The following is a 26,335-nucleotide window of genomic DNA, read 5'->3' on the forward strand; positions in this document are numbered from 1 at the left end:
GTGCGATGTGTGGATCCTCATTGGCTTCACCTGCACCTTCAGAGCAATGTACCGAGTCAGCTGTACTTCAAATGGGCCTTCCCACCGAGACTCAAGGCAATGCTTTCGTCAGTTCAATCTCATCACTGTCCTGTCTCCCTTTCTTTTCACCATCTACACCTCGGACTTCAGCTACAACACAGAGTCTTGTCATCTTCAGAAGTTTTCTGATGACTCTGCCATAGTTGGATACATCAGCAAGGGAGATGAAGGGGGAAAAGTTTAAAGGGAACATTAGGGGGGGCTTTTTCACACAGAGAGTGGTGGGAGTGTGGAATGAGCTGCCAGATGAAGTGGTCAACGTGGGCTCACTTTTAACATTTAAAAAAAACTTGGACAGGTACATGGATGAGAGGTGTATGGAGGGATATGGGCCAGGTGCAGGTCAGTGGGACTAGGCAGAAAAATGGTTCGGCACAACCAAGAAGGGCCAAAAGGTCTATTTCTGTGCTGTAGTGTTCTATGGTTCTATCATAATTAGTAATGATCAAAAAGTTTAGATAGTCAGTCCTTGTCAAAAAGGGTTTTCTGGCCATCAGTTCTCTGCTTTGTGACACTGTTTCCTTAATGTGCGATGTGTGGATCCTCATTGGCTTCACCTGCACCTTCAGAGCAATGTACCGAGTCAGCTGTACTTCAAATGGGCCTTCCCACCAAGGCTCAAGGCAATGCTTTCGTCAGTTCAATCTCACCAGTACCCATCTCCAGGCTAGTAGGTGTTACACTCTGAAGCCAGTACAATCTTCTGACCTTCAATTACCAGTTGATGGAAACCTTTGAGTGTGTATCAGTGCCACACAATACAGCAATATGTTTTCACTCATGGTGTGGATGTCATCTGTTTAGCCCAGAGGGAAGGAGCCACTGGTAATAGCATGAAGCATGTCAATACTATCTCATTCACAGACAGGCCTGTCACATGACTGAGAGCACAGCACGTAGTCATGAGAACCATGTTACACTGTACTGCTGTCACAAAGCAACAACATTCATGATGTTTGCAAGAGAATACGCTTGAGTGTTTCCTTGAATGATGACAGTTCCTTGTTGGATTGTACTCCTGTGATCGGTAGTAATTAGAACAGGAGATGGCCATTTGGACCCTCAAACCTCATGATTGATCCGATTTTGGCCTCAGTCCCTTCGCTCTCCACCCTGAGGCCAAATCCATCTGAGCCTTGAATCTATTGAATGGCCAATCCCACAGGTCTCCAGGGTAAACGTTCCAGAGACCCCGGAACCTCAGAGGGTGAAACAGTCCTGTTCACCGTCTTTAGTAGTAATCCACTTCATCTGACTGGTTGTGTTAAACGACACTGTCGTCACTGCTACAACACAAGAACTGTACCGACAAAGTTACACACAATAAGATATTGATCAGATTAAACCCAACTTTATTGATAATCAATAATGGTATTCCATAAAATTCAAGAAATAGGCAAAACATTAAATATTGCACTGTTGACAAAGAACATGCAAATAAATGGTAAATGATTATATAACCTCACCTCACTTCAGGAGAGACATTGCAAACAAACCCGATGGAGCTGTCTGATCCAAAGTCAAAAGTCACAAAAATATTTCCCACTATCCAGAGTAGATTCAAATCAAAGTGAATTTATTTTCAAAGTACCTATATGCCATTCTTATGAGTTTCATTATCCAGCAAAGACTCCCTAAAGTGAGTCCACAGGTTGTGGGTTCAGTTCAGTGTCGGATAACTTCCCTCACCCTAACACTGAACTGTTTCCAAAACCTATCACTCCTTTCAAAGACTGTTACTCATGTTCTCAATATTTACTATTATTGTTTTGTTTTTTTTGTAGTTACAGTACTTGTCTGTTTCACACCGGTTGTTTGTCAGGCTTCGTTCTCTGCAGATGTTCATTGATTCTATTGTGTTTCTTTATCTTTACTATGAATGCCTGCAAGAAAGTGAATCTTGAAATGAAGAAAAAAATATAAGGAGTGAAATGACATTCAGTTGTCCAATCAAAGAAAACTTGTACATTCATACTACCCTGAAATACCCCAATAAGGCAATTTATTGCAGTGTTGCAGCCTGTGCCCCACCACAGATAATACCCTCCCACTTCCCACAATAAATTGTGCAGAGTGGCAGAATCCATTTTTGCAACTCTCTCTCTCTGCCCCCTCTTGGGCATGGGTCGGCTTCACCCGGGGAACACCTGAGCTCCAGTAAACAACTCACATTTATACAGTAGAGTTAAATTCACCTGAGACCATTTGGAGTGGGGAGACAGAGAAAAGAACGTCAGCTCCCCACTAAATGTCAACAGGACCATGGACAGCGTAATCAGAGACATTACAAACATAGACATTACCAGCTCCTCAGTAATCGATTGTACACCACAGTGTATTTGCATTGTCTACAAACCTGACCTGTTATCATTCAGACCACCCACAACATTCTTGTGTTGGCCAATCAGCACATTCTCCTTTCTCCCACATGCTTTGCCAAAGCAACTAAATGAACTTCCATGCTAATCTGGGAAAGGATGGAGTGGGGAGCAGTTGTCCATCATTCACACCCATCAGGAATTATCAGTGGGGACACCGGACTTCCTAGTTGCAAGTCAATCACAGAATTAGTTCTGTCCTTCCATTTCCCCACATCCATGAATTTCACAAAAGCTCAAAACGTCTTTCTTCTCTTGACTGTGGATTTACAAAATCCTTTAGTCAAATGCACTACTTGTATATTTCTTATCATCACATTCATACAATGTTATATTTACAGTAAAGTAAGCTGGTGAGAAGACACAGGCTAAAGTTATTTTCAATAAGTAAGCAGTGTCTGCATGCACCAGTTTACTCTGCACAAAACACGATTCAGTACAAAGAATGGACCTTACCTATAATCTTCACACTTAACCCCTTGGACACTAAGCACCCCAGATTGAGTAATAACTGTGCAGTCTTTGAGAACATGGCTTCCAATGTTGACTAGTTTCCATTTCTGCAAGACTGAGCTTCTATTTCAAAGCTGGGAATGAAGCAGGTTGGGTGGAGTTTGACGGTGAAGGGTAGTACGTGGGACGATCTGAATACTCATCTACAGCATTTCTATTTGAGGTTACAAATGATATCACATCATGATGCTTACATCCCTCATATTAATTGAGAATTCTTGAACAATAAGCCATTGCATAAAAACTCTCCATTATTGGTCAGAAATCCATACTGCTCTACAATGAAACCTGGAAACACTGGTCCATTCTCACCCTGTAATGATTGAACAGTAAGTGGCCAACGAAGTGGGAGGAGAAACTAAGCTTGGCTTGAATTTTGACAGGTTTAAAGTTTATAAAAGCTAAAATTTTAAAATCGTAACTTTTAACCCCACAGATATGGACAAGCAATTTGCATAAAATGTGTTTGGTGCTCTGATTTCTATAGTGCAAATCCAGCTGCCTTTTCTCAAGTTTAAAAACACCCTGAGTATGTTAAAAAAAAAAAGCAGGTGATTCCACCAATCATTATTAAAAAGTGGAAAAGCAAAATGCTGTCTCAATTCCCTGAAAATGATTATTTGGACAAAGTTTAATTAGCAATGGCCCTGACGTAGTGCCATATTTAAAAGGGTGAACAGCTCACAAAACAGGACAGAAGCAAGAGCTGTCGCAGGGCAGAGGCATCGATTGCTAAGGTGAAGACACACGTTACAGGCCACAGTGTCACCACTGAATTCCCCCAGCAACATTCAAATATTACGCAGCACCAAGTCAATAGTAGTACCGGGGAAAATCCAGTCGCAGTCAGCCTCTCTGTGTGTGTCTACGGTGGTGTACATTTTATTTTTTTTAAATTTATCAAGTGCAGAATAGGCCCTTCAAGCCACGCCACGCAGTAATCCCGATTTAATCCTACCCTAATCATGCGGCAATTTACAATGACCAGTTAACCTGCCAACTGGTACGTCTTTGGACTGTGAGAGGGGAGCACCCAGCGGAAACTCACGCAGTCACAGGGAGAACACACAAACTCCTTACAGGCAGCAGCAGTAATTGAACCCGGGCCATCAGCACTGCAAAGCGTCGCGCTAACTGCTACACTGCACATCAGATCTTCAACATTTGAATCAACTGGTATTTTAAGTTCACATTGATTGAGGTAAAAATAGTGCGGGCTAAAGTGGGAGATACAATACAATAAAAGGTGCAAACGCCTTGAATAACGGAAGAATGGCTTTTCTTCCTTCCAAGCTTGAAAAGGCATTATCCCTGAAAGCAGGAATCAGTGTCACATGGTTCTTTGTGACACTCTCTCAATGTTTTAGGAACAGCTTCTTCCCCTCTGAAACGATGAACACTACCTCACTATTTCTGCTCCCTTTCTGCACTACATATCTTTATATATACTGTAATGCTTAGTGTAATATAGTGTATTTTCTGTATGGCATTACACGGCTGCCACAAAACAACACTTTCATGACCTAAGTCAGTGATAATAAATCTGATTCTGATTGTAAAAGCAATCAATGGCTGACACCCCATCGGTGCCACAGTAAGTCCTGTTCTTGTTCGTTCAGCTGCAGCTATCCCAAGGCATTACAATCCAAATTGGATAAAAGCTTCATCCACTGGTATGAACACATTCCACACTCTGCAACATTCACATCGAAGCTCTCGTACACACAAACTACACGGTTTACGGTTTGAGGTTAGGAAGCAGTAACTCAATAACATATTACGTTGAAAAAGGGATCAATTCTTCTCAACGGACTTGCTCTGAAGCCTTTTAGATTTGGATTTTTTTTTCCATTCAAGCCTTGGGCTCCGAAAATTGTCAATCAGTAAAGAACCAATGAAACGATGAGGACTGGAGGTGAAATGATTCCAGGGTTCACCAGAAGTCCCCTATTCTTCCTACTTAAAGAGCTGCGCCTTGGCTTTATCGATTTTCATCTGTTGAGGCAAGTGGACATCATTCGCTGACTGAGAGTCATCGCTGTCACTGTCACTCTTGTTCCAATCAGCCTTCAGTGGTGTCAGCTCAGGGGCAATAATATCACCATCCTGCAGGTAGATACAAACATGGAGTAATTATCCACTTCGAGAGAAACGAAAATCAGTCGCTTATTTAAACCTTAGAAGGGCAATCTCCTTGCACTTCCACACCAACCGGCCAAGAGAAAGGAGGGTGGTGATGCATCCTACAACCAAATAGCTAAAGTCCGGATAAAGGGTCTCAACACAAGATGTCCCCTGAAAGATCAAATACGAAGTACTTACTACCTTGAAATTCATCTTCCTCCTGGAATTTATTTATTTAGTCATTTAGAGACTCGGCACGGATTGGCCCTTCCAGCCCAATGAGCTGAGCTGCCCATCTATTTAACCCAAGCCTAATCACAGGACAATATACAACGACCAATTCTAACTGTTACATCAGTGGACTGTGGAAGGAAACCAGAGCACCTGGAGGAAACACATGCAAACTCCTCACAGACCGCTCAGGAATTGAACTCCGAATGTCGACACCCAGAGCTGTAATAGTGCTGTGCTAACCACTACACCACCATACAGGGAAATGAAGAAATACAATAGAATTGATGAAAAACTATGATAACAAAGACTGACAATGTGCAAAAGACGAATGATACATATAAAAAAAATGCAGATTAATACTGAAAGGTAGATAAATACAGAGGATGTGAGAAGAAGTCTTTGAAAGGAGACTAAGTTGTGCAGCCAGTTCAGCATTGAGGAGTGTGAAGATACCCACACTCATTCAGGAGCCTGATGGTTGCAGACTGCCCAAACTTTCCTTATAACTAGGCCCTCAAGTCCTAGCAGCATTTAGTAAATTTTCTCTATACTCTTTCTAGTTAAGGGCCTTTCCAATAACATGGTGTCTGAAACTGTATACAATGCTCCATGTGGCCTCACTGACATCTTAAAATCTTCTTTTTCAGTACTTTTATTCAGAAGAAAAAACAAGATTTACAGAATGCAACACACAGATACATCTCAACATAAAGTGTGTACATTCATATATTGTAATAAAATTGATCAAAATGTTATAGCACATCACAAAGGTTTACCACTCCGTAATCAAAAATTTAAAGATAGGTCATGCATCATAAAAGGAATTTTTTAATATAAAAAAATCAACCCCCTACCAACTACCAAAGAAAAAAGCTGACGGATGATAATGGATAATTTAAAAAAGAAACATATTCGCTTAAGAGAAGATAGAAATATACATAAAAGTCTGTACACTGTTAAGCTTTATAAATTGGAAAAGTAATTTAGGAAAGGTCCCCAGATATCATAAAAAGATTATTTCGAATTTAAGACTGAGCAGCGGATCTTTTCTAAATTTAAATAAGACATAATATCACGTAGCCATTGAAGATGTGTAGGAGGGGTAGAATCCTTCCACTTTAAGCAAGATTGCTCTCCTTGCTAAAAGAGAGGTAAAAACTAAAACCTGTAGGTTAGGAGCATTTAAAGTTATATCTTCATTTGCAATAGTACCAAACAAGGCAGTAAGGGGATTTGGGTCAAATTGGACCCTAAAAAGTTGTGAGAAGGTATGGAATACTTCCCGCCAAAACTTTTCAAGTTTAGGACAAAACCAAAACATATGAATTAAAGAGGCATCAGCAGAGTTGCATTTATTACAAAGTGGAGAAACGTTCGAATAAAAACTGGACAGCTTCTGTTTAGAAATGTAAGCTCTATGAACCACTTTAAATTGTAGAAGAGAGTGACGAGCACAGAAAGATGATTTATTAACCCGTTTAAGAATTTTATTCCATCTTTCATCAGAAATCTGACAATTTAGGTCATCCTCCCAAGCTTTTTTATTTTATCTAAAAAGTCTTGTCTAGAATCAGTCAACAAGTTATAGATACCGGTAATAGAGCCATTAGCAAAAGGTTTTAAATTTAAAAGATCGTGCAGTAAATTTTTAATCAGGACCTATAGGAAAAGTAGTTAATTGGAAACGTAAGAAATCTCTAATTTGAAGGTATCTGTAAAAATGTATTTTTGGCAGTGCAAATTTAGTTGACAATTGGTCAAATGAAACAAGAGACCCTGAGATAAACAGGTCCCAAAAACACTTAATACCTAGTTCATCCCAATCCTTAAAGACTTTGTCAGTCATGGAAGGGATTAAAAAAAAATTAAGGAGAATGGGAGATGATGATGAAAAATTCGCTAAACCAAAAAATTTTCTAAATTGAGACCAGCTCCTTAAACTTTGCTTAACAATTATATTATCTGTTGTTTTATTTGCTGAAAAAGAAGAGTATGATCCAAGAAGAGAGACAATAGAGGAATTTTTTTTTACAGAATTAACTTCTAAGGAGACCCATGATGGGCAATCTTTACGATAAATATAATAGGACCAAAAAGTAATATTCCTTATATTGACAGTCCAATAGTAAAACCTAAAATTGGGCAAGGCTAATCCACTCATCTCTTTATTTCTTTGTAGGTAAACTTTACTTAAATGAGCTTGTTTATTATTCCAAATATAAGATGTTAAAATTGAATCTAAAGAATCAAAGTAGGTCTTAGGAATAAAAATAGGTAAAGCCTGAAAAAGATATAAAAATTTAGGAAGAATCTTCATTTTAATCGAATTAATTCGGCCAATTAGGGATAAAGAAAGAGGAAACCATTTAGAAAGCGTCTTTTTCACATAATTCAATAAGGGGTTTAAGTTTTCTTTAAATAAATTCTTGAAGTTTTTACTAATTGTTACACCTAGATATGTAAGTTGACTTGTAACAACTTGGAACGGAAATTTGGCATTTGATGACATTAGGTCATTTAAAGGAAATAGCTCACTTTTATGTAAGTTCAGCTTATATCCTGAAAAATAATTAAACTGGGAAATTAAAGAAACAACCGAAGGTAAAGAAGTTTCAGTGTTAGAGATAAAAAATAAAATATCATCAGCGTATAACAAAATTTTATGAGTCATACCTTCCCTTAGTATACTAGAAATGTCCTTAGATTCTCGAAATGTGATTGCTAAGGGTTCTATAGCTAAAGCAAAAAGTAAAGGACTAAGAAGGCAACCTTGTCTAGTTCCCCGCTGTAATTTAAAGGGCTTAGAAATTTGAGAGTTAGTGATAACCTGAGCGGTAGGAGACAAGTAAATTAATTTAACCCAACAAATAAAATTAGGCCCAAAATTAAACTTTTCTAGTCTTAAAAAGATAATTCCACTCAATGCTTTTTCAGCATCTAAGGATAATATACACTCTGATTTTTTTTAGATGGTGAATATATCACATTCAATAACTGACGTATATTAAAATGTGAGTAATGAGTTTTAATAAATCCAGTCTGGTCATGTGATATAATAGATGGTAAAATATTTTCAAGTCTTCAAGCTAAAATTTTTGATAAAATTTTTGCATCAACATTTAATAAATCGGTTTGTATGAAGAACATTCAGCTGGATTTTTTTTTTAAGAATAAGAGAAATAAAAGCTTCATAAAAAGATTGAGGGAGTTTACCTGATTTAAAGGACTCTGATAAAACAGGATAAATAAGGTGTAAGTAACGTAGTGAAAGTTTTATAAAACTCCCCAGGAAAGCCATCAGGTCCTGGGGTCTTACCAGAATGTAAAGCACGTATGGCCTCAGCCACTTCTTCATTGGAAATAGGCTGATCTAACTGTATTAGGCTATCAGCAGACAATGTAGGAACATTGATATTACTGAAAAAGGCATTCATATAGGTATCATCTGAAGAAGAGTCAGACTGATACAACTTAAGGTAAAAGTCTTTAAATACGTTGTTGATTTCAAAATGGTCGGATATCTTAGTACCATTAACTTTAAAAATTTCTGTGATTTGACGATTAAATGTAAAAGATTTTAAGCGATTGGCTAATAAACTACTTGTTCTATCCCCGTGAATGTAAATTTTAGTTTTATCTCTCAACAGCTGTCGTTCAATTGGATAAGTCAGCCGAAGATTATACTTGGATTGGATTTCAATTCGCTTATTATATATACTTGGATCTGGAGATAGGGCATACTTTCGATCAAGATCTTTTAATATCGCTGCTAGGTAAGACCTTTCTTTGTCAGCTTTTTTCTTTACATAGGTAGAGTAAGAGATAATTTCTCCATGAATATAAGCTTTAAAAGTATCCCAGACTATAGTACCAGCAGTATCTCCTTTAAAATTTTCTTTAAAGAAAAAAGTAATATGATTTTCCAAAAACTTATATAATTTTTTAATCAGATAACAATGATAAGTTAAAACGCCACCTTCTATTTGATACAGAATAAACAGGTAATCTTAAAGCCAGAAGCACAGGTGCATGATCAGACAAAGCAATCTCCTTATAATCACAGGATTGTACCAGTGGGAGCAAGTTTCTATCTATAAAAAAGTAGTCAATCCGAGAGTACACGTGATGAACCAGAGAGAAATATGAATATTCCTTTTCTTGGGGGTGCAAAAAACGCCACACGTCGAGAATACCACATTAAAATAGAAAAGATTTAAAAAGTAGAACTGATTTATTAGTGACAGGAGTTTTACTTGAAGAGCGGTCTAATATAGGGTCAAGCCAAAAATTAAAATCTCCACCCATCATTAAGGAATACTGATTCAAATCAGGCAGAAAAGAGAAAAGATGTTCAAACAACAAGGAGTCATCTGTATTTGGAGCGTATACATTCGCAAATACCATTAGTTTATTCTCAAGACTACCCGAAACAATAACAAAATGGCCATTTGTATTATTAATTACATTATGTTGAATAAAGGATACATTCTGATCAAACAGGATAGAGATGCCTCTTGATCTAGATTGGGAGGGTGAGTGAAAATGTATACCCCTCCATCCTTTGAAAGAACGCGAAATATCTTTACGAATATAGGTTTCTTGAAGAAAGATTATCCGAGTTTTAAGTTTCCGGATATAAGAGAAAATCTTATTTTGTTTAACAAGGTTATTTAGACCTTTCACATTAAAACTGAGTATATTAATAAAAGAATCCATCAAGTATCCTTTAGTAATGTATAAAAGGTAATCACAGACATGTAGATAGCGAATAGATAAAACAGTAAGAACATCCAATCAGCTTTATAGAAGAACCCATTTCCCCCCTCTCTCCCCCCAAAGACAGAAATCAGCCAAGGGAGGCTGAAGACTAATTTTAACGTTCCCAACCCAAAACTCCAGTGGCTTCAGAAAATATATATGTATAGCTGTGCTGAATAAATGATTGTAAATATATATATATACAAAAAACAAAATACCAAAGCAAATAAGTTCGCTATATACGAAAAAAAAACCATGGGAAGATATAAGTATTAGTCTCAGTAAAAAGAAAAGACAATAAAATCAAATATTAGTAGAAGCCAATCAGGAAAACAACATATGCTTGCGGGTGCAAAAAATAAGAAATATAGAATATTGTATACTATTGAAAAACAGTAAAAGACCAAAAGGTATATAAATAATCAAAAGATGGGGAAAATCAGAGCAAATTTAAAGTAAAGCAAAACACCCTATAGTTTCATTCCTCAGTAATTACTACATGTACACCCTAATTACCTTCAGTCAAATTACTAAAAGGAAAGTAAAAATCTACATAACATTGAAAGAATATAACGTATTGTTTAAAAAGAGCTGCGAAAAAGTAACATTAGTGAACCCGTGTAATGGCGGAAAACAGCAAAAGAGAAATTGGATGCGGTCTGCCTGCATATTTTGCATAGTTTGAACGATAACAAGGCGCCAATTACTTAATCAAACACATAATTAAGGCTTCGTAAACCAAGAAACCTTGTTATCAACAAAGCGCCAATTACTTGATTGAACACCTGAAATTAAAACATTTGGCATAAAGAGAAATATTCAAGGCTGAATTTAAGTATGGAGACTATGTAAAAATTTCTTAGCTTCTTCAGGCTTTGTAAACCAAGAAACCTTATTATCAGAAGTAGTAACCTTGAGTTTACACGGATCTCTGAAAGAAAGGTGACAGCCAAGCTCAAAAAGATCAGACATGACCTCTTTAAAAGCCTGTCTAGCTCTTAGAACTTCCGGTGGATAATCTTGAACGATCCGAAACTGTTGATCACAAAATTGTAATATGCGTTTCTTCCTTGATTCACGAAGGATCTGTTCTTTAATCTGATCGTCATAAAAGCGAATGATAATAGAGCGAGGTTTGCCAGGATCCCAATTAGGCGGGGTAACTCGGTGAACGCGCTCAAATTTTGGTAGTTCCGATAATATATCAGGGAATAAATCTTTCAGCATTTGAGCACAAAAATCGATAGGTTGATTACCCTCCAGTTTTTCAGAAAGCCCAAGAATTCTGATATTGCACCTTCGGTTCCTGGTCTCCAAATCTATAAGTTTCTTCAGTAACGCGTCGTATTTTTTTAAGTTGTTCCTTAGAGGTTTTCTTGTAACCTTTGATATCCTTCTGCAACACCGGCAGAGATTCTTCATGTAGCTTAATACGAGTTTCGTGGTCATACACAGTCTGCTGTATACTTCCAAGTTTCCAGTTAAGCGTTTTCAGTTCAGATTTAACCAGGTCGAAGGAGTTCTGTAACAAGTCAAACTTGGATTCCAAGTCATCCACAGTTTATCCAATTTTTCGAGTCTCTCTGACATTTGTTGAAACATTTCAGTCAAAGTCTCTAAAGTAACCTCTTTTTTAGAGTGTTTTCTACTCATGGTGCTTTCACCGAGATAGGTTTAAACAGCAAAGTGAATAATTTCGGAGCACGTAGCTACTGCAACCTACTCCATTACAGCCACCAGAAGTACCGGAATGACATCTTAGAATCAAAGTCAGGTTTCTTATCACCGACATACGCAGTGAAATTTACTGTTTTGTGGCAACAGTACTTTGCAATAGACAGTAATAAAAAACTGCATATTACAGTAAGTATATATTAAAATATAAACTACACATGTGTATTTAAATATTTATGCACATAGAAAGGGGGAAAAGAGAGAGGGGTGATGTTCATGGGTTCATTGTCCATTCAGAAATCTGATGGTAGAGGGGAAAAAAAGCTGTTTCTGAAATGTTGTGTGTGTGTGTGTCCGTCCTCAGGTTCCTATACCTCCTGCTTGATTGCAGCAATGAGGAGAAGGTGGTGAGGTCCTTAATGATGGATACTGCCTTTTTGAGGCATCGTCTTTACAAATGCAACATGGATTATTCTATTGGGAGCTGGTACAGAGCTGAAGGAACTAATGGTATGTATAGTTATTTTGAGGGCACTAAAGCAGTTCCTCTAACAGCATCACAACCTTGTTGTGGTTTGGAAGCTTGCGTGCCTCACTGACCTGGGCAGCTGTGTTGGCTGGAGCCAGGGTCTTATGCTTCGATTCTTTGTAGGGTCACCCAAGCCAAACAGGTCAAAGGGCAGAGGACGGACTAAGAGTGGTCCATTGGTCCTCCAGGTTCAGGGGTTCAGCTCAGGGCTACAACCCTGTCTGGTCAAAAAAAAATTGTTATGGAAACAGCAATGAAGAATTCGTCTATAGCTGAGTGCAGATGACAGTATTCCTAAGTCTCCACCCAGGACTTGCATGGCTGACAGTAGTGAAAACCAGAGGAAGCTACTGACACGATGAAGGAAGCCCTGACCACCACCAGAGATGCAGGACCTTCATTTCTGCCCTAAATGCCAGCGGCGTAACGGGCAATAATTAATAAAGGCAGTTAGAAGCCACTTCCTCCTGGCTGATGTTGCAAAATCATAAAGTTTCTCTTATCCTTATAAATGAAATATACAATTCTAATGATTAAAAATAACTCCAACGAAACTCCTGTTCTTCTGCATTTTATTTAACTACAGTTTCTGTGGATTCTTGACCTTCTCAGGCCCAGCAACCATTCACTATCAATTCCAGAAAGAAAGATTGCAAAACCCACTGACCAAAATCAGTCTTGCTGCCTTATACTAGAATATAAAATTCAGTTGTGCAGAATGAAATTCAACGAACAAAGAGTTTCCAAAACTTATACTGTTGTGTTAATTGTTGAAGGTTGATGTTAATTTACACTCAGTGGTCACTTTATTCTGTACATCTGATCATTAATGCAGAACATGTGGCAGCAACTCAATGCAAAAAGCATGCAGACATGGTCAAAAGGTTCAGTTTTGCTCAGACCAAATATCAGAATGGGGAAGAAATGTGATCTATGGGACTTTGACTATGGAATGATTGTTGGTGCCAGATGGGGTGGTTTGAGTATCTCAGAGACTGCCGATCTCCTGAGATTTCTACACACAACAGACTCTAGAGTTTACAGAGAACGCTACAATAAAAAAAAACATCCAACAAGCAGCAGTTCTGTGGGTGAAGATTCATTGTTACTAAGGTTGGAGGAGAATGGCCTGATTTGGTTCAAGTAGACAGGAAGCCACGTGTTAAAACAGAGGTGTGTGAGAGGATCTCAGTGCTCAACACGTCAAGCCCTCAAGTGGATGGATACAGCAGAAGACAACTAACACACAGAAATATACTCAGTGCCCATTTTAATGCACATCTGCTGTACATAAGAAAGTGGCCTCAGAGTACAAGTACTTTGCTTGTAATGTACTGCTACAGCAAGATCGTTTTCAAGGTATTTGTCCCCTGGATAAGTATACCCATGATAATGATCTTTCAAATACTATTACAGTAACACAGCAGTATCTCCCTCTCTTCCTACCCTGGGCTTGGCGAAGTCCCTGTCCATACACCATTTGATAAAGTGTTTCCGTGCAGCCTGCACAATCTCCTCGTTGGTCCTCTTACAGTACACTTGGATCAGCTGCTCCGTAAACCTCTCCGGCAGCAACTGAGATACCTGGATGGGCATCAGAGAGAGAGAGAGAAGGTCAATACCCACAACCACGAGGAGACATACAAATATATGAGGTTTGATGGCCACACAGCCCCTCGTCTGTTACACCTTCCAGCAGATCAAAACTAACCTGTTGTAACTTCCAATCCACAATACTGTCTACCCAAAGTGACCACCCACCAGTTTATCATGCTTCTGCCTTAAAAATGTTCTAGCACTCTGCTTCAAAGAATAGAGTTCCAAGGATGCATGATCACTGAGAGAAAAGGGCATGACCTCTTAAATGGGCAACCATTTAATTTTATAATCTGAACGCCTAGTTCTACATTCTCCAAAAGGAAACATCCTTTCCACTTCAATCCTGGCAAGACCCGCTTAGATGTCTCAAACGATTCTCTCACTCTTCTAAATTCCAGTAGATGAAGTCAAACCTGTCCAAACTATCCTGTTATGATAACCAGACCACAATGAGCTTCCTAGGACAATGGAGCAAGGTTCAGATCCAAGTCACAAGTTCAGAGCTGGATCCCAGTGAGATGGCCAACACCTCCAGGCTATGATAGCTGGGAAGCAAACTGAAAAGCCCACGATGAGTGCCCATAACTGCCCCATAGCAACAGTTAATCACAGCCCCAGCAATGGTCGTTGCAAGGCTAGAAGGAAGCAAGTTACACACTGGGGAGGTTACCTGCTTTTTGCTGATTTTAACTGTCTTGTTCGGGCTATTCTTGCAGTAGAATCGGACCTTATTAATAGGGTTTTTCCCTTTCATTCCATAGTCCATTTGAACAACCTAAAGTGAGGAATTTTAAATATATTTATTTTGAAATATTGACAATTGGGAAGAGTTTAAACTAGAATTGCTGGGGGGGTGGGAACCGAACTGAGGTAATGGAGGAAAGGGAGGTTGGCTCACAAATAGGGAAAGCTTGGAGACAGTGCGAAAGGGAGGATAGGCAGGTGATAGAGAAGGGTCGTGCTCAGTCTGATGTTTTGAGATGTGTCTATTTTAATATGAGGAGTATCATGAATAAAGCGGATGAGCTTAGAGTGTGGATCAGCACTTGGAGCTATGTTGTTGTGGCCATTATAGAGACTTGGATGGTGCAGGGGCAGGAATGGTTGCTTCAAGTGCCAGGCTTTAGATGTTTCAGAAAGGATAGGGATGGAGGCAAAAGAAGTGGGAGCGTTGCACTGTTGATGCGAGATAGTGCCATGGCTGCAGAAAAGGTGGAAGTCATTGGAAGGGTTGTCTACAGAGTCTCTGTGGGTAGAAGTTAGGAATAGGAAGGGGTCAATAACTCTACTGGGTGTTTTTTTATAGACCACCCAATAGTAACAGGGACATCGAGGAGCAGATAGGGAGACAGATTCTGGAAAGGAGTAATAATAATAGGGTTGTTGTGGTGGGAGATTTTAATTTCCCAAATATTGATTGGCATCTCCCTAGAGTGAGGGGTTTAGATGGAGTACTTGATCTGGTATTGGGAAATTAACCTGGTCAGGTGTCAGGTCTCTCACAGGAAGAGCATGGAGAGGGATAGGAACAGACAAGTTAGGGAAATGTTTAATTGGAGTAAAGGGAACTACGAGGCTATCAGGCAGTAACTTGGAAGCATAAATTGGAAACATGCTCTCAGGGAAATGTACCGAAGAAATGTGGCAAATGTTCAGGGGATATTTGGGTGGGGTTCTGAGTAGGTACGTTCCAATGAGATATGGAAAGGATGGTAGGGTACAAGATCCGTGGTGCACAAGGGATGTTGTAAATCTAGTCAAGAAGAAAAGAGCTAATGAAAGGTTCAAAAAGCTATATAATGATATGAATCTAGAAGATTATAAGGCCAGCAGGAAGGAGCTTAAGAAGGAAATTAGAAGAGCCAGAAGGGGCCATGAGAAGGCCTTGGCGGACAGGATTAAGGAAAATCCCAAGGCATTCTACAAGTATGTGAAGAGCAAGAAGATAAGACTAGAGAGAATAGGACGAATCAAGTGTGACAATGGAAAAGTGTGTATGGAGCCAGAGGAGATAGCAGAGGTTCTTAATGAATACTTTAGTTTCAGTATTCACTATAGAAAAGGACCTTGGTGAATGTAGTCAAACACGAGGAAATCTGCAGATGCTGGAAATTCAAGCAACACACACAAAATGCTGGTGGAACGCAGCAGGCCAGGCAGCATCTATAGGGAGAAGCGCTGTCGACGTTTCAGGCCGAGACCCTTCGTCAGGACTAACTGAAAGGAAAGATAGTAAGAGATTTGAAAATAGGAGGCAGAGGGGAAAATGCGAAATGATAGAAGACCAGAGGGGGTGGGGTGAAGCTGAGAACCAGACAGGTGATTGGCAAAAGGGATACAGAGCTAGGGAAGGGAAAGGATCATGGGATGGGAGGCCTAGGGAGAAAGAAAGGGGGAGGGGAGCACCAGAGGGAGATGGAGAATGGGCAGAGTGATGGGCAGAGAGAGAAAAAAAACTAAATATATCAGGGATGTGGTAAGAAGGGGAGGAGGGGCATTAACAGAAGTTAGAGAAGTCAATGTTCATGCCATCAGGTTGGAGGCTACCCAGCCGGTATATAAGGTGTTGTTCCTCCAACCTGAGTGTGCATTCATCTTGACAGTAGAGGAGGCCATGGACAGACATATCAGAATGGGACGTGGAATTAAAATGTGTGGCCACTGGGAGATCCTGCTTTCTCTGGTGGACAGAGCGTAGGTGTTCAGCGAAACGGTCTCCCAGTCTGCATCAGGTCTCACCAATATATAAAAGGCCACACCTGGAGCACTGGATGCAGTATACCACACCAGCCGACTCACAGGTGAAGTGTCGCCTCACCTGGAAGGACTGTCTGGGGCCCTGAATGGTGGTGAGGGAGGAAGTGTATTTTTACAAGGATAAGTGCCAGGAGGGAGATCGGTGGGAAGGGATGGGGGGGATGAATGGACAAGGGAGTCGCGTAGGGAGCGATCCCTGCGGAAAGCAGGGGGGGAGGGGAGGGAAAGATGTGCTTGGTAGTGGGATCCCGTTGGAGGTGGCGGAAGTTACGGAGAATTATACGTTGGAGCCGGAGGCTGGTGGGGTGGTAGGTGAGGACAAGGGGAACCCTATCCCGAGTGGGGTGATGGGTGGATGGGGTGAGGGCAGATGTGCGGGAAATGGGGGAGATGCGTTTGAGAGCAGAGTTGATGGTGGAAGAAGGGAAGCCCCTTTGTTTAAAAAAGGAAGACATCTCCTTCGTCCTGGAATGAAAAGCCTCATCCTGAGAGCAGATGCAGCTGAGACGGAGGAATTGTGAGAAGGGGATAGCATTTTTGCAAGAGACAGGGTGGGAAGAGGAATAGTCCAGGTGGCTGTGAGAGGCTGTAGGCTTATAGTAGATATCAGTAGATAGGCCATCTCCAGAGATGGAGACAGAAAGATCAAGAAAGGGGAGGGAGGTGTCGGAAATGGACCAGGTAAATTTGAGGGCAGGGTGAAAGTTGGAGGCAAAGTTGATGAAGTCAACGAGCTCAGCATGTGTGCAGGAGGCAGCGCCAATGCAGTCGTTGATGTAGCGAAGGAAAAGAGGGGGATGGATACCCGTATAGACTTGGAACATGGACTGTTCCACAAAGCCAACAAAAAAGCAGGCATAACTGGGACCCATACGGGTGCCCATGGCTACACCTTTGGTTTGGAGGAAGTGGGAGGAGCCAAAGGAGAAATTATTGAGAGTAAGAACTAATTCCGCTAGACGGAGGAGAGTGGTGGTAGAGGGGAATTGGTTAGGTCTGGAATCCAAAAAGAAGCGAAGAGCTTTGAGACCGTCCGGGTGGGGGATGGGGGTATAGGGACTGGACGTCCATGGTGAAAATAAGGCGGTGGGGGCCAGGGAACTTAAAATCACTGAAAAAATTTAAAGCGTGAGAAGTGTCACGAAGGGAAGGGAAGGGATTGAACAAGGGGGGATAAAACAGTGTCGAGATATGCAGAAATGAGTTCGGTGGGGCAGGAGCAAGCTGAGACAATGGGTCTACCTGGACAGGCAGGTTTGTGGACCTTGGGTAGGAGGTAGAAACAGGAAGTGCGGGGTGTGGGAACTATGAGGTTGGTGGCAGTGGATGGGAGATCCCCAGAGCTAATAAGGTTGGTGATGGAATAGGAGACAGTGGCCTGGTGCTCCTTAGCGGGGTCATGATCAAGGGGTAAATAAGAGGAGGTATCAGAGAGTTGTCACTGTGCCTCGACCAGGTAGAGGTCAGTACGCCAGACTACAACAGCTCTCCCTTTATCAGCGGGTTTTATAGTAATGTTGGGATTGGTGCGGAGGGAGTGGAGAGCAGAGCGTTCGGAAGGAGTGAGGTTGGAATTAGTTGGTGAATGTAGTGATGATTTACAGCAGACTGAAAAGCTTGAGCATGTAGATATTAAGGAAGAGGATGTGCTGGAGCTTTTGGAAAGCATCAAGTTGGATAAGTCACCGGGACCGGATGGGATGTACCCCAGGTTACTGTGGGAAGTGAGGGAGAAGATTGCTAAACCTCTGGCAATGATCTTTGCATCGTCAAGGAAGACGGGAGAGTTCTGGAGGATTGGAGGGTTGCAGATGTTGATCCCATATTCAAGAAAGGGAGTAGGGATAGCCCAGGAAATTATAGACCAGTGAGTCTTACTTCAGTGGTTGGTAAGTTGATGGAGAAGATCCTGAGAGGCAGGATTTATGAACATTTGGAGAGGTATAATATGATTAGGAATAGTCAGCATGGCTTTGTCAAAGACAGGTCGTGCCTTACGAGCCTGCTTTAATTTTTTGAGGATGTGACTAAGCACATTGATCTAAGGCAGAGCCGTAGATGTAGTGTATATGGATTTCAGCAAGGTATTTGATAAGGTGCCCCATGCAAGGCTTATTGAGACAGTGAGGATGCATGGGATTCAAGGGGACATTGTTTTGTGGATCCAGAACTGGCTTGCCCACAGAAGGCAAAGAGTCGTTGTAGACGGGTCATATTCTGCGTGGAGGTCGGTCACCAGTGGTGTGCCTCAGGGATCTATTCTGGGACCCTTACTCTTCGTGATTTTTATAAATGACCTGGATGAGGAAGTGGAGGGATGGGTTAGTAAATTTGCTGGTAACTCAAAGGTTGGGTGTGTTGTGGATAGTGTGGAGGGCTGACAGAGGTTACAGTGGGACATTGATAGGATGCAAAACTGGGCTGAGCAGTGGCAGGTGGAGTTCAACACAGATAAGTGTGAAGTGGTTCATTTTGGTAGGTCAAATATGATGGCAGAATATAGTATTAATGGTAAAACTCTTGGCAGTGTGGAGGATCAGAGGGATCTTGGGGTCCAAGTCCATAGAACACTCAAAGCTGCTACATAGGTTGACTCAGTGGTTAAGAAGGCATATGGTGTATTGGCCTTCATCAATCATGGGATTGAGTTCAAGAACCGAGAGGTAATGTTGCAGCTATGTAGGACCCTGGTCAGACCCCACTTGGAGTTCTGTGCTCAGTTCTGGTCGCCTCACTATAGGAAGGATGTGGAAACCATAGAAAGGGTGCAGAGGAGATTTACAAGGATGTTGCCTGGATTGGGGAACATGCCTTATGAGAATAGGTTGAGTGAACTCGGCCTTTTCTCCTTGGAGCGATGGAGGATGAGAGGTGACCTGATAGAGGTGAATAAGATAATGAGAAGCATTGATCGTGTGGATAGAGAGGATTTTCCCCAGGGCTGAAATGGCTGCCACAAGAGGGCATAGTTTTAAGGTGCTTGGAAGTAGGTACAGAGGAGATGTTAGGGGTAAGTATTTACGCAGAGAGTGGTGAGTGCGTGGAATGGACTGCCGGCCGCAATGGTGGAGGCGGAAATGATAATTTTTTAAGAGACTCCTGGATGGCTACATGGAACTTCGAAAAATAGAGGGCTATGGGTAAAGCCTAGGTAGTTCTAAGGTAGGAACATGTTCGGCACAGCTTTGTGGGCCAAAGGGCCTGCATGGTGCTGTAGGTTTTCTATGTTTTATGAAACACAAATTACACTGTTGTAAAATAAAATGACTCGGGGTCTCATATTTCTTCCCAAATCTCAAGTGTAACGTACTCTTGGTGTGTAGGTGAGTGGTGGAATCTGTACAGAGTTAACGGGAACATGTGGAGAATGAAATGGGTTAGGGTTTGGTTAGGTAAAGGGTTACTCGAAGACTGGCTAAAGGACTTGTTACCAAGAGACACAATCTGCCAGATGTATGGAGAACTCTCCTCTCCATCATTAACGAGCCAGTACTCACATTTACAATGAGATCTTCTGCCCGGAGTGTAACTTCTACAGGTGCTGATGGGGCAGCTGCAACCAGTTGATCAGCCAGTTTATCAAACTCTTCCTGAAAGAGAGAACATTGCAACTGGGTTGGATTAAATTGGTTACGTACAAATAAAATCCAATGTGCATGAAGGCACCCACCAGAGTAAGCCCCTGCAGTGATTGTAATGTTACCAAAGTCCACCTAGGGCGGGTGGCAAACACGGGTTATAATCTTTAATCTTACCAAAGGAAAAAAAAATGGTGGGAGTTCACTTTGCACTTCAGTGCACGGGTGTTTATTAGGTGTGCCAAAAATCAAACTTGCAAAGATTAGTGAAAATGTAAATATTTACAAGAAGATGTCTACAACACAGCTCCGTGCTTATTAAGTGAATTCCTGGCAGCCCCTATCTCTCTCTCACACAGAGGGCAATCGGCTCTTTTTATTGGAACCAGGACATACCACCTTTAATTACCAACAAAGTTAACTTAAGGCTACACCTGAATTAGAATATGATGCACCGCACAATGTCGTAACACTCATGTTACAAAATAATAGTACCTACCTTAAATACAGCGTACAAACGACATACATATTTACACATCTCCATTTCTAATGGAATTCCACTGTGTACGATGGGAAAGGTGCCATTAGCCAAACCTGAGCACATCAGCTTGGTTTAGGACACAGTGACACCATGAAACATCAGGATGCTCAGAGCAATCACATATTTACAGTTAAAAGGAAATAAAGATCGATATTAAACTAACACACACACACACACAAAATGCTGGAGGAACTCAGCAGGCCAGGCAGCAATGGAAAAGAGTACAGTCGATGTTTCGGGCCCAGATCCTTCAGCAGGACTGGAGGGAAAAAGTTGAGGAGTTGAGTCAGAAGGTGGTGGGTGGGGAGGGAGAAACGCAAGGTGGTGGTGGAAACTAGCGCAGTAGGGAGGAGGTTCGTAAAGAGTTTGTAAGTTGATTGGTGAAAGAGATACAGGGCTGGAGAAGGGGGAATCTAATAGGGGAGGACAGAAGGCCATGGAAGGAAGAAAGAAAAAGGGGAGGGAGCACCAGAGAGAGGTGATGGGCAGGCATGCAGATAAGGTGAGGGATGGAAAAGGGGATGAGGTATGGGGGTGGGGGTGGGGGTCATTACCAAAAGTTAAAGAAACTGATGTTCATGCCACCTGGCTGGAGCCTACCCTGACAGAATATGAGGTGTTGCTCCTCAACCTGAGTGTGGCCTCATCACTACAGTAGAGGAAGCCATGTATGGATGTGTTGGAATGGGAATGGGCAGTGGGATTAAAATGGCAGACGGAGTGTAGGTGCTCGGCAAATCAGTCTCCCAATCTACGTCGGGTCTCACTGACATAGAGGAGGCCACACCAGATAGAGCAGATGGGCCCAACAGACTCACAGGTGATGTGTCCCTCACCTGGAAGCACTGTTTGGGGCTCTGGATGGTAGTGAGCGAGGTGATATAGGGGCAGGCGTAGCACTTGTTCTGCTGTGAAATTAAACTAAACTGTGGTATCTGCAATGCCGGGGGAAACAGCGGCTTAATGATGAGGACATACTGGCAAAGACACTAACGTGTGCACACACTGCAATGACAGCAGAATGGCAAAGCAATGTTTACATATGAGTGAACGTGTGTGTAAAGAGTGCGCTTACGTCACAGCACCGTGCCCAAAACGGCACGAACAAAAACCTATTGACATCTGGCAGGCAGAGTCGCCACTCTATTCTTTAAACACCACCCATAATGAAAACGTCATTGACACTTTTCGCACGAATGCTGCTTCCGTGAAGCCGAGCCTGTGTTGCTGCTGCAAGTTTCTTCTTATTGCCCCGTGCACGCGTGAGAATCAACTCAGATCAGTAAAATTCTCTCTCATCGAAGTTCAGTCACTGACTTTCTTTGGGGTGGCACAGGGACGTAATGGTTATCCCAACACTTTGCAGTGCAGGTGACCCAGGTTCGGTACCCACCGCTGCCTGGAGGGAGTTTTCTCGTTCTCCCCGTGACCATGTGGGTCTCCTCTGGGTGCTCCGGTTCCCTTCCACTGTCCAAAGACAGGTTAATCAGTCACTGTAAATTGTCCTGTGATTAGGCTAGGATTAAATTCAGGGCATGGCTCGAGGGGCCTACTCAACACTGAATCTCAACAAATAAACTCCAAACCCAGATCAGCGGTCTCTGCACACTGAGCAAATCTAACGACGTAGGGATGTTACGGGAACACAGTGCTGAGGTAGAACTTCAGCAATAATCTCACATCTGACCATTAGACCCAACAGGAAGATTGTGATCTTCTCTCATCAGGATGTCTCTTCCACTCACATGGGATACTCACCCGGAGCGCTGTGTCCACAGGGCCCTTACCATTGTTAAGGATCTCCCCCCTTCTGTCCACCAATCTCTTTGACCCTCTACCTTCAGGCAGGTGGTCCCACAGCATTAGAACAAGGACTGTTAGGATGGGAAACAGCTTCTTCCCCCCCCCAGGACATGAAACTACTGAACTCCCTGCTGCCACCTAGGGCTCACCACAAATGAAGCCTCAGTAGATCATAAGATATAGGAGCAGAATTAGGCCACTTGGCCCATTGAGTCTGCTCCATCATTTCGTCATGGCGGATCCAAATTTCCTGTCCGTCCCAGTCTCCCGCCTTCTCCCTACATCCCTTCATGCTTTGACCAATCAAGAATCAATCTATCAACCTTTCCCTTAAATATACATAAAGATTTGGCCTGCACTGCTGCTTGTGGCGAAGAATTCCACAGATTCACCACTCTCTTGCTAAAGAAATATCTCCTCGTCTCCATTCTAAAAATGACACCCCTCTCTTCTGAGGCTGTGTCCTCTGGTCTTACAACTCTCCAACCATAAAAAAACATCTTCTTCACATCCACTCTATCAAAGCCTCCCACCACTCGATAGGTTTCGATGAGGTCACCTCTCATTCTTCTGAATTCTAGTGAATACAGGCCCAAAGCCATCAAATGTTCTTCATATGACACGCCATTCAATCCTAGAATCATTTTTGTGAACCTTCTTTGAACCCTGTCCAGTTACAGCACATCCTTTCTAAGACAAATGGCCCAAGACTGCTCACAATACTCCATGAGAGCTCACTAGTGCTTTATAAAGCCTCAACACTACACCCAGTAGTGTTAACACGAGGAAATCTGAAGATGCTGGAAATTCAAGCAACACACACAAAATGTTGGTGGAACGCAGCAGGCCAGGCAGCATCTATAGGGAGAAGCGCTGTCGATGTTTCGGGCCGAGACCCTTTGACAGGACCTGATTTTGGGGGGGGGGGGGGGGGGGTGTTAATCACGACCAGAATATAGGTGGTAAGTCAACTATAAGTCACTTATAAGTGGCTAATAGACTCAATTTCATTTCTAAAAGGGTTTATCTAACAAATTTAATATTAAACATATAGTGCCTATTTTCCTTGCATGAATATAGTGTTAAGTCAATTATAACTCACTTGTAAGTCAACAGCATCATAATATTTTAAGTAACATTTGGATATTAAACGCACAGCACATATTTTCCTCATATGAACATATAAAATCATTGCAACACACCAATATCGCAGAATCAGTGGGAACCCTGGGCTTGTTTCCCTGCAACAAGACAGTCCCAGAGGGGTGATGGGAGACAGCGATACTCGAAGGGGGTTCCTTATGTCCAGACTATTCCACAAGTTAGTTTTTGTTGCATTCATTGCAGAAAACCCCGCTTCGCAGAGATATGATGCTGGAAATGGAAGCAACGTTTTCAGTGCTTTAGTGGCTATCTCAGGATATTCAGCCTTGACTTTGATCCCGAATGCCGGCAGAGATGTTATGTCAAACATACTTTTCAGCCCACCGTCATTTGCAAGCTCGAGGAGTTGATCTTCTTCCTGCGCTGACATGGATGATTCACCGGGGACATTCACAAATGGATCGCGGACACATTCCTTTGCATTTCTTGGGTTATTTGCAGTTGGGAAGTAACGCTCGAATTCTGTCGACAGTGAAGATAGGTGATCGCGCACCAGCTGTGAGAAGGATGGTGCAGCCTCAGTCTCTCCCAAAAAACCCAGCTAATGTTGGGAACATGTCAAATATGCCCCTGTCCACTCACCTACCCACAGTTCCATTTTGGCTTTGAAAGCTGACACTTTATCTGCCAACTTGAAGACAGTTGTCATTCTCCCCTGAAGTGACAACTTGAGTTCATTGAGCAGGTTGAAGATGTCACACAGATAAGCCAGTTTTGCTATCCACTCCTCATCACTGAAGTGTGCTGCCAGAGGTGACATTTTTCCCCTGAAAGAAATCTCTGTAGCGGCTTTCTTAACTCAAAAACCCTGGCCAGGGCTCTCCCTCAATAGCCACCTGACTTCAGTGTGTAAGAGAGGTGTTTGGGCTCTGCATCCATTTCCTCGCAAAGCTGCTCAAACAGATGTGAGTTAAGGGCTTTTGCTTTGATGTGATTGATAACTTCAACATCACTCAATATGCTGTTAAGATCAGGTGACATTTTTCGGCTAGCCAGCATTTCCCTGTGTATGACACAGTGTGTAGACTGGCATTCAGGAGCGACCTCTTTGACTCGGGTAGTGAAACCAGACAGCCGTCCAGTCATAGCTACAGTCCTGTTTGTGCATATTCCAACACAGAATGACCAGTCCAGTTTGCCTGACCTGTAGTCATTCAAAGACTTGAATAGTTCTACCCTAGTTGTGTTAGTTGGCAGCAGCAGTGCACACAACGTATCGTCGTGCACATCATCTTGAGATATATATCGCACATAAACCAGCAGTACTGCCTTGTTGTCGACATCGGTAGACTCGTCGACCTGGATAGCATACCATGGTGACTCGTTAAGCCGTTCCAACAGCTGTGCTTCGATGTCCTCCGCTATGTCGTCGATTCTCCTTGAAACTGTGGTAGCTGAAAGAGAAACCTGTGCCATCTTGTTAGCTGCAGCTTCTCCCAACAGTTCACGGCACATGTCCTTGGCAGCAGGCAGAATCAATTCTTCACCAACAGTGAAAGACTTCTTAGCCTTAGCGATACGGCTAGCCACTAAGTACGATGCTCTCAGAGCAGCAGCATTTGTGGAGGTGGTGGCTCTCAGCACTTGCTTCTGTCCCGCTTGCTCACGTTTTTTCCGCTCAAAAAACTCAGCGGGTTTGCCTTTAAGTGCAGGGTGCTTGGACTCAAGGTGCCGAAGCAGTTTTGAGGGCTTCATTGCCTCATTAGACAGCTTGTCTCCACATATCACACACAGGGGGCTTGGAACGTACGAGTCACCGGTCGCATTAAAGCCATATTTTATGTACGACTCGTCGTATTATATGTTGAAGGAAGCTTTTGTTTTTTTGCAGTCTCGGCCTCAGCTGTCTCTGCGTTATCATCATCCTTAGGCCTTTTATGCCCCCCACCACCTCTTCCAAAGAAACTCTCAAGCAACGTTTGTTTTTAACTCATCAAGTAGTTGTAGGTTAATAACCAATTGAAGACCTTGTGTGCGTTCAAGTTCAACAGTGGGCGTGACAGGGAATGAGGAAAGGTGCAGCTGACTCATATCGTTTCCTCACGGCCCGGTAGCACATGCTTTGCGGCCCGGTGGTTGGGGACCACTAGGGTAGATGACCCATTCCTCCACAGCTGCACTACCAACCTGGGTAATAATTACCTGTTTAATTACTGTATCTGCTGCAGGCTGAGTCTGCCCAATCCACTTGTACAGTTTGCGGCATACAACATTGCTCAGGACTTCCCGTGCCTCTTGCAGTTCAGCATCAGCTGAATTCAGGATCTGTTCAAAGATACTGTCTAGAAAAAGAAACAATACCTAAGGTCAAACAAAAAATATGACCACTTTGATCACTTGGCACCAAAACATACTTCATTCTGTTGTAACGGAGTTCTTTCTTGTAAAATTGTGTGAAATTCATGTTTAATTTGAATGCTAGTTATTAATGCAATGTGCCGTTAATGCTGCTGTAAGTTTCAGATTGCATTTGTGCTTCTGTCAAACTGAACTTTGACTTTCAACTTCACAAGATGATAACAACAGTGACTGGATTTAGATTAAATAAATATTTTAAATGGACATGGCAGGTCAGGATATGTGTGTCGCTGAAGTGTTGAGG

General features: G+C 42.1%; 1 protein-coding gene across 1 annotated transcript in view; it reads right to left on the bottom strand.

Annotated features, from left to right (window-relative positions):
* Window positions 1–1,416: 1,416 nt before the first annotated feature.
* Window positions 1,417–26,335, bottom strand: part of LOC140736208 (deoxynucleoside triphosphate triphosphohydrolase SAMHD1-like) — a 46,585-nt gene continuing 21,666 nt past the window's right edge. Inside the window, exons 12-16 of the mRNA XM_073062120.1 lie at window positions 25,876–26,015; window positions 20,145–20,237; window positions 14,561–14,665; window positions 13,738–13,875; window positions 1,417–5,078 (exon numbers count right to left, since the gene is read on the bottom strand). Of these exons, the coding sequence (XP_072918221.1) occupies window positions 4,929–5,078; window positions 13,738–13,875; window positions 14,561–14,665; window positions 20,145–20,237; window positions 25,876–26,015 (626 nt within the window). The 3' untranslated portion in view covers window positions 1,417–4,928. The remainder of the gene's footprint in view (window positions 5,079–13,737; window positions 13,876–14,560; window positions 14,666–20,144; window positions 20,238–25,875; window positions 26,016–26,335) is intronic.

Source organism: Hemitrygon akajei, chromosome 11, assembly GCF_048418815.1.
Source record: "Hemitrygon akajei chromosome 11, sHemAka1.3, whole genome shotgun sequence".
Taxonomy (NCBI): Eukaryota; Metazoa; Chordata; class Chondrichthyes; order Myliobatiformes; family Dasyatidae; genus Hemitrygon; species Hemitrygon akajei.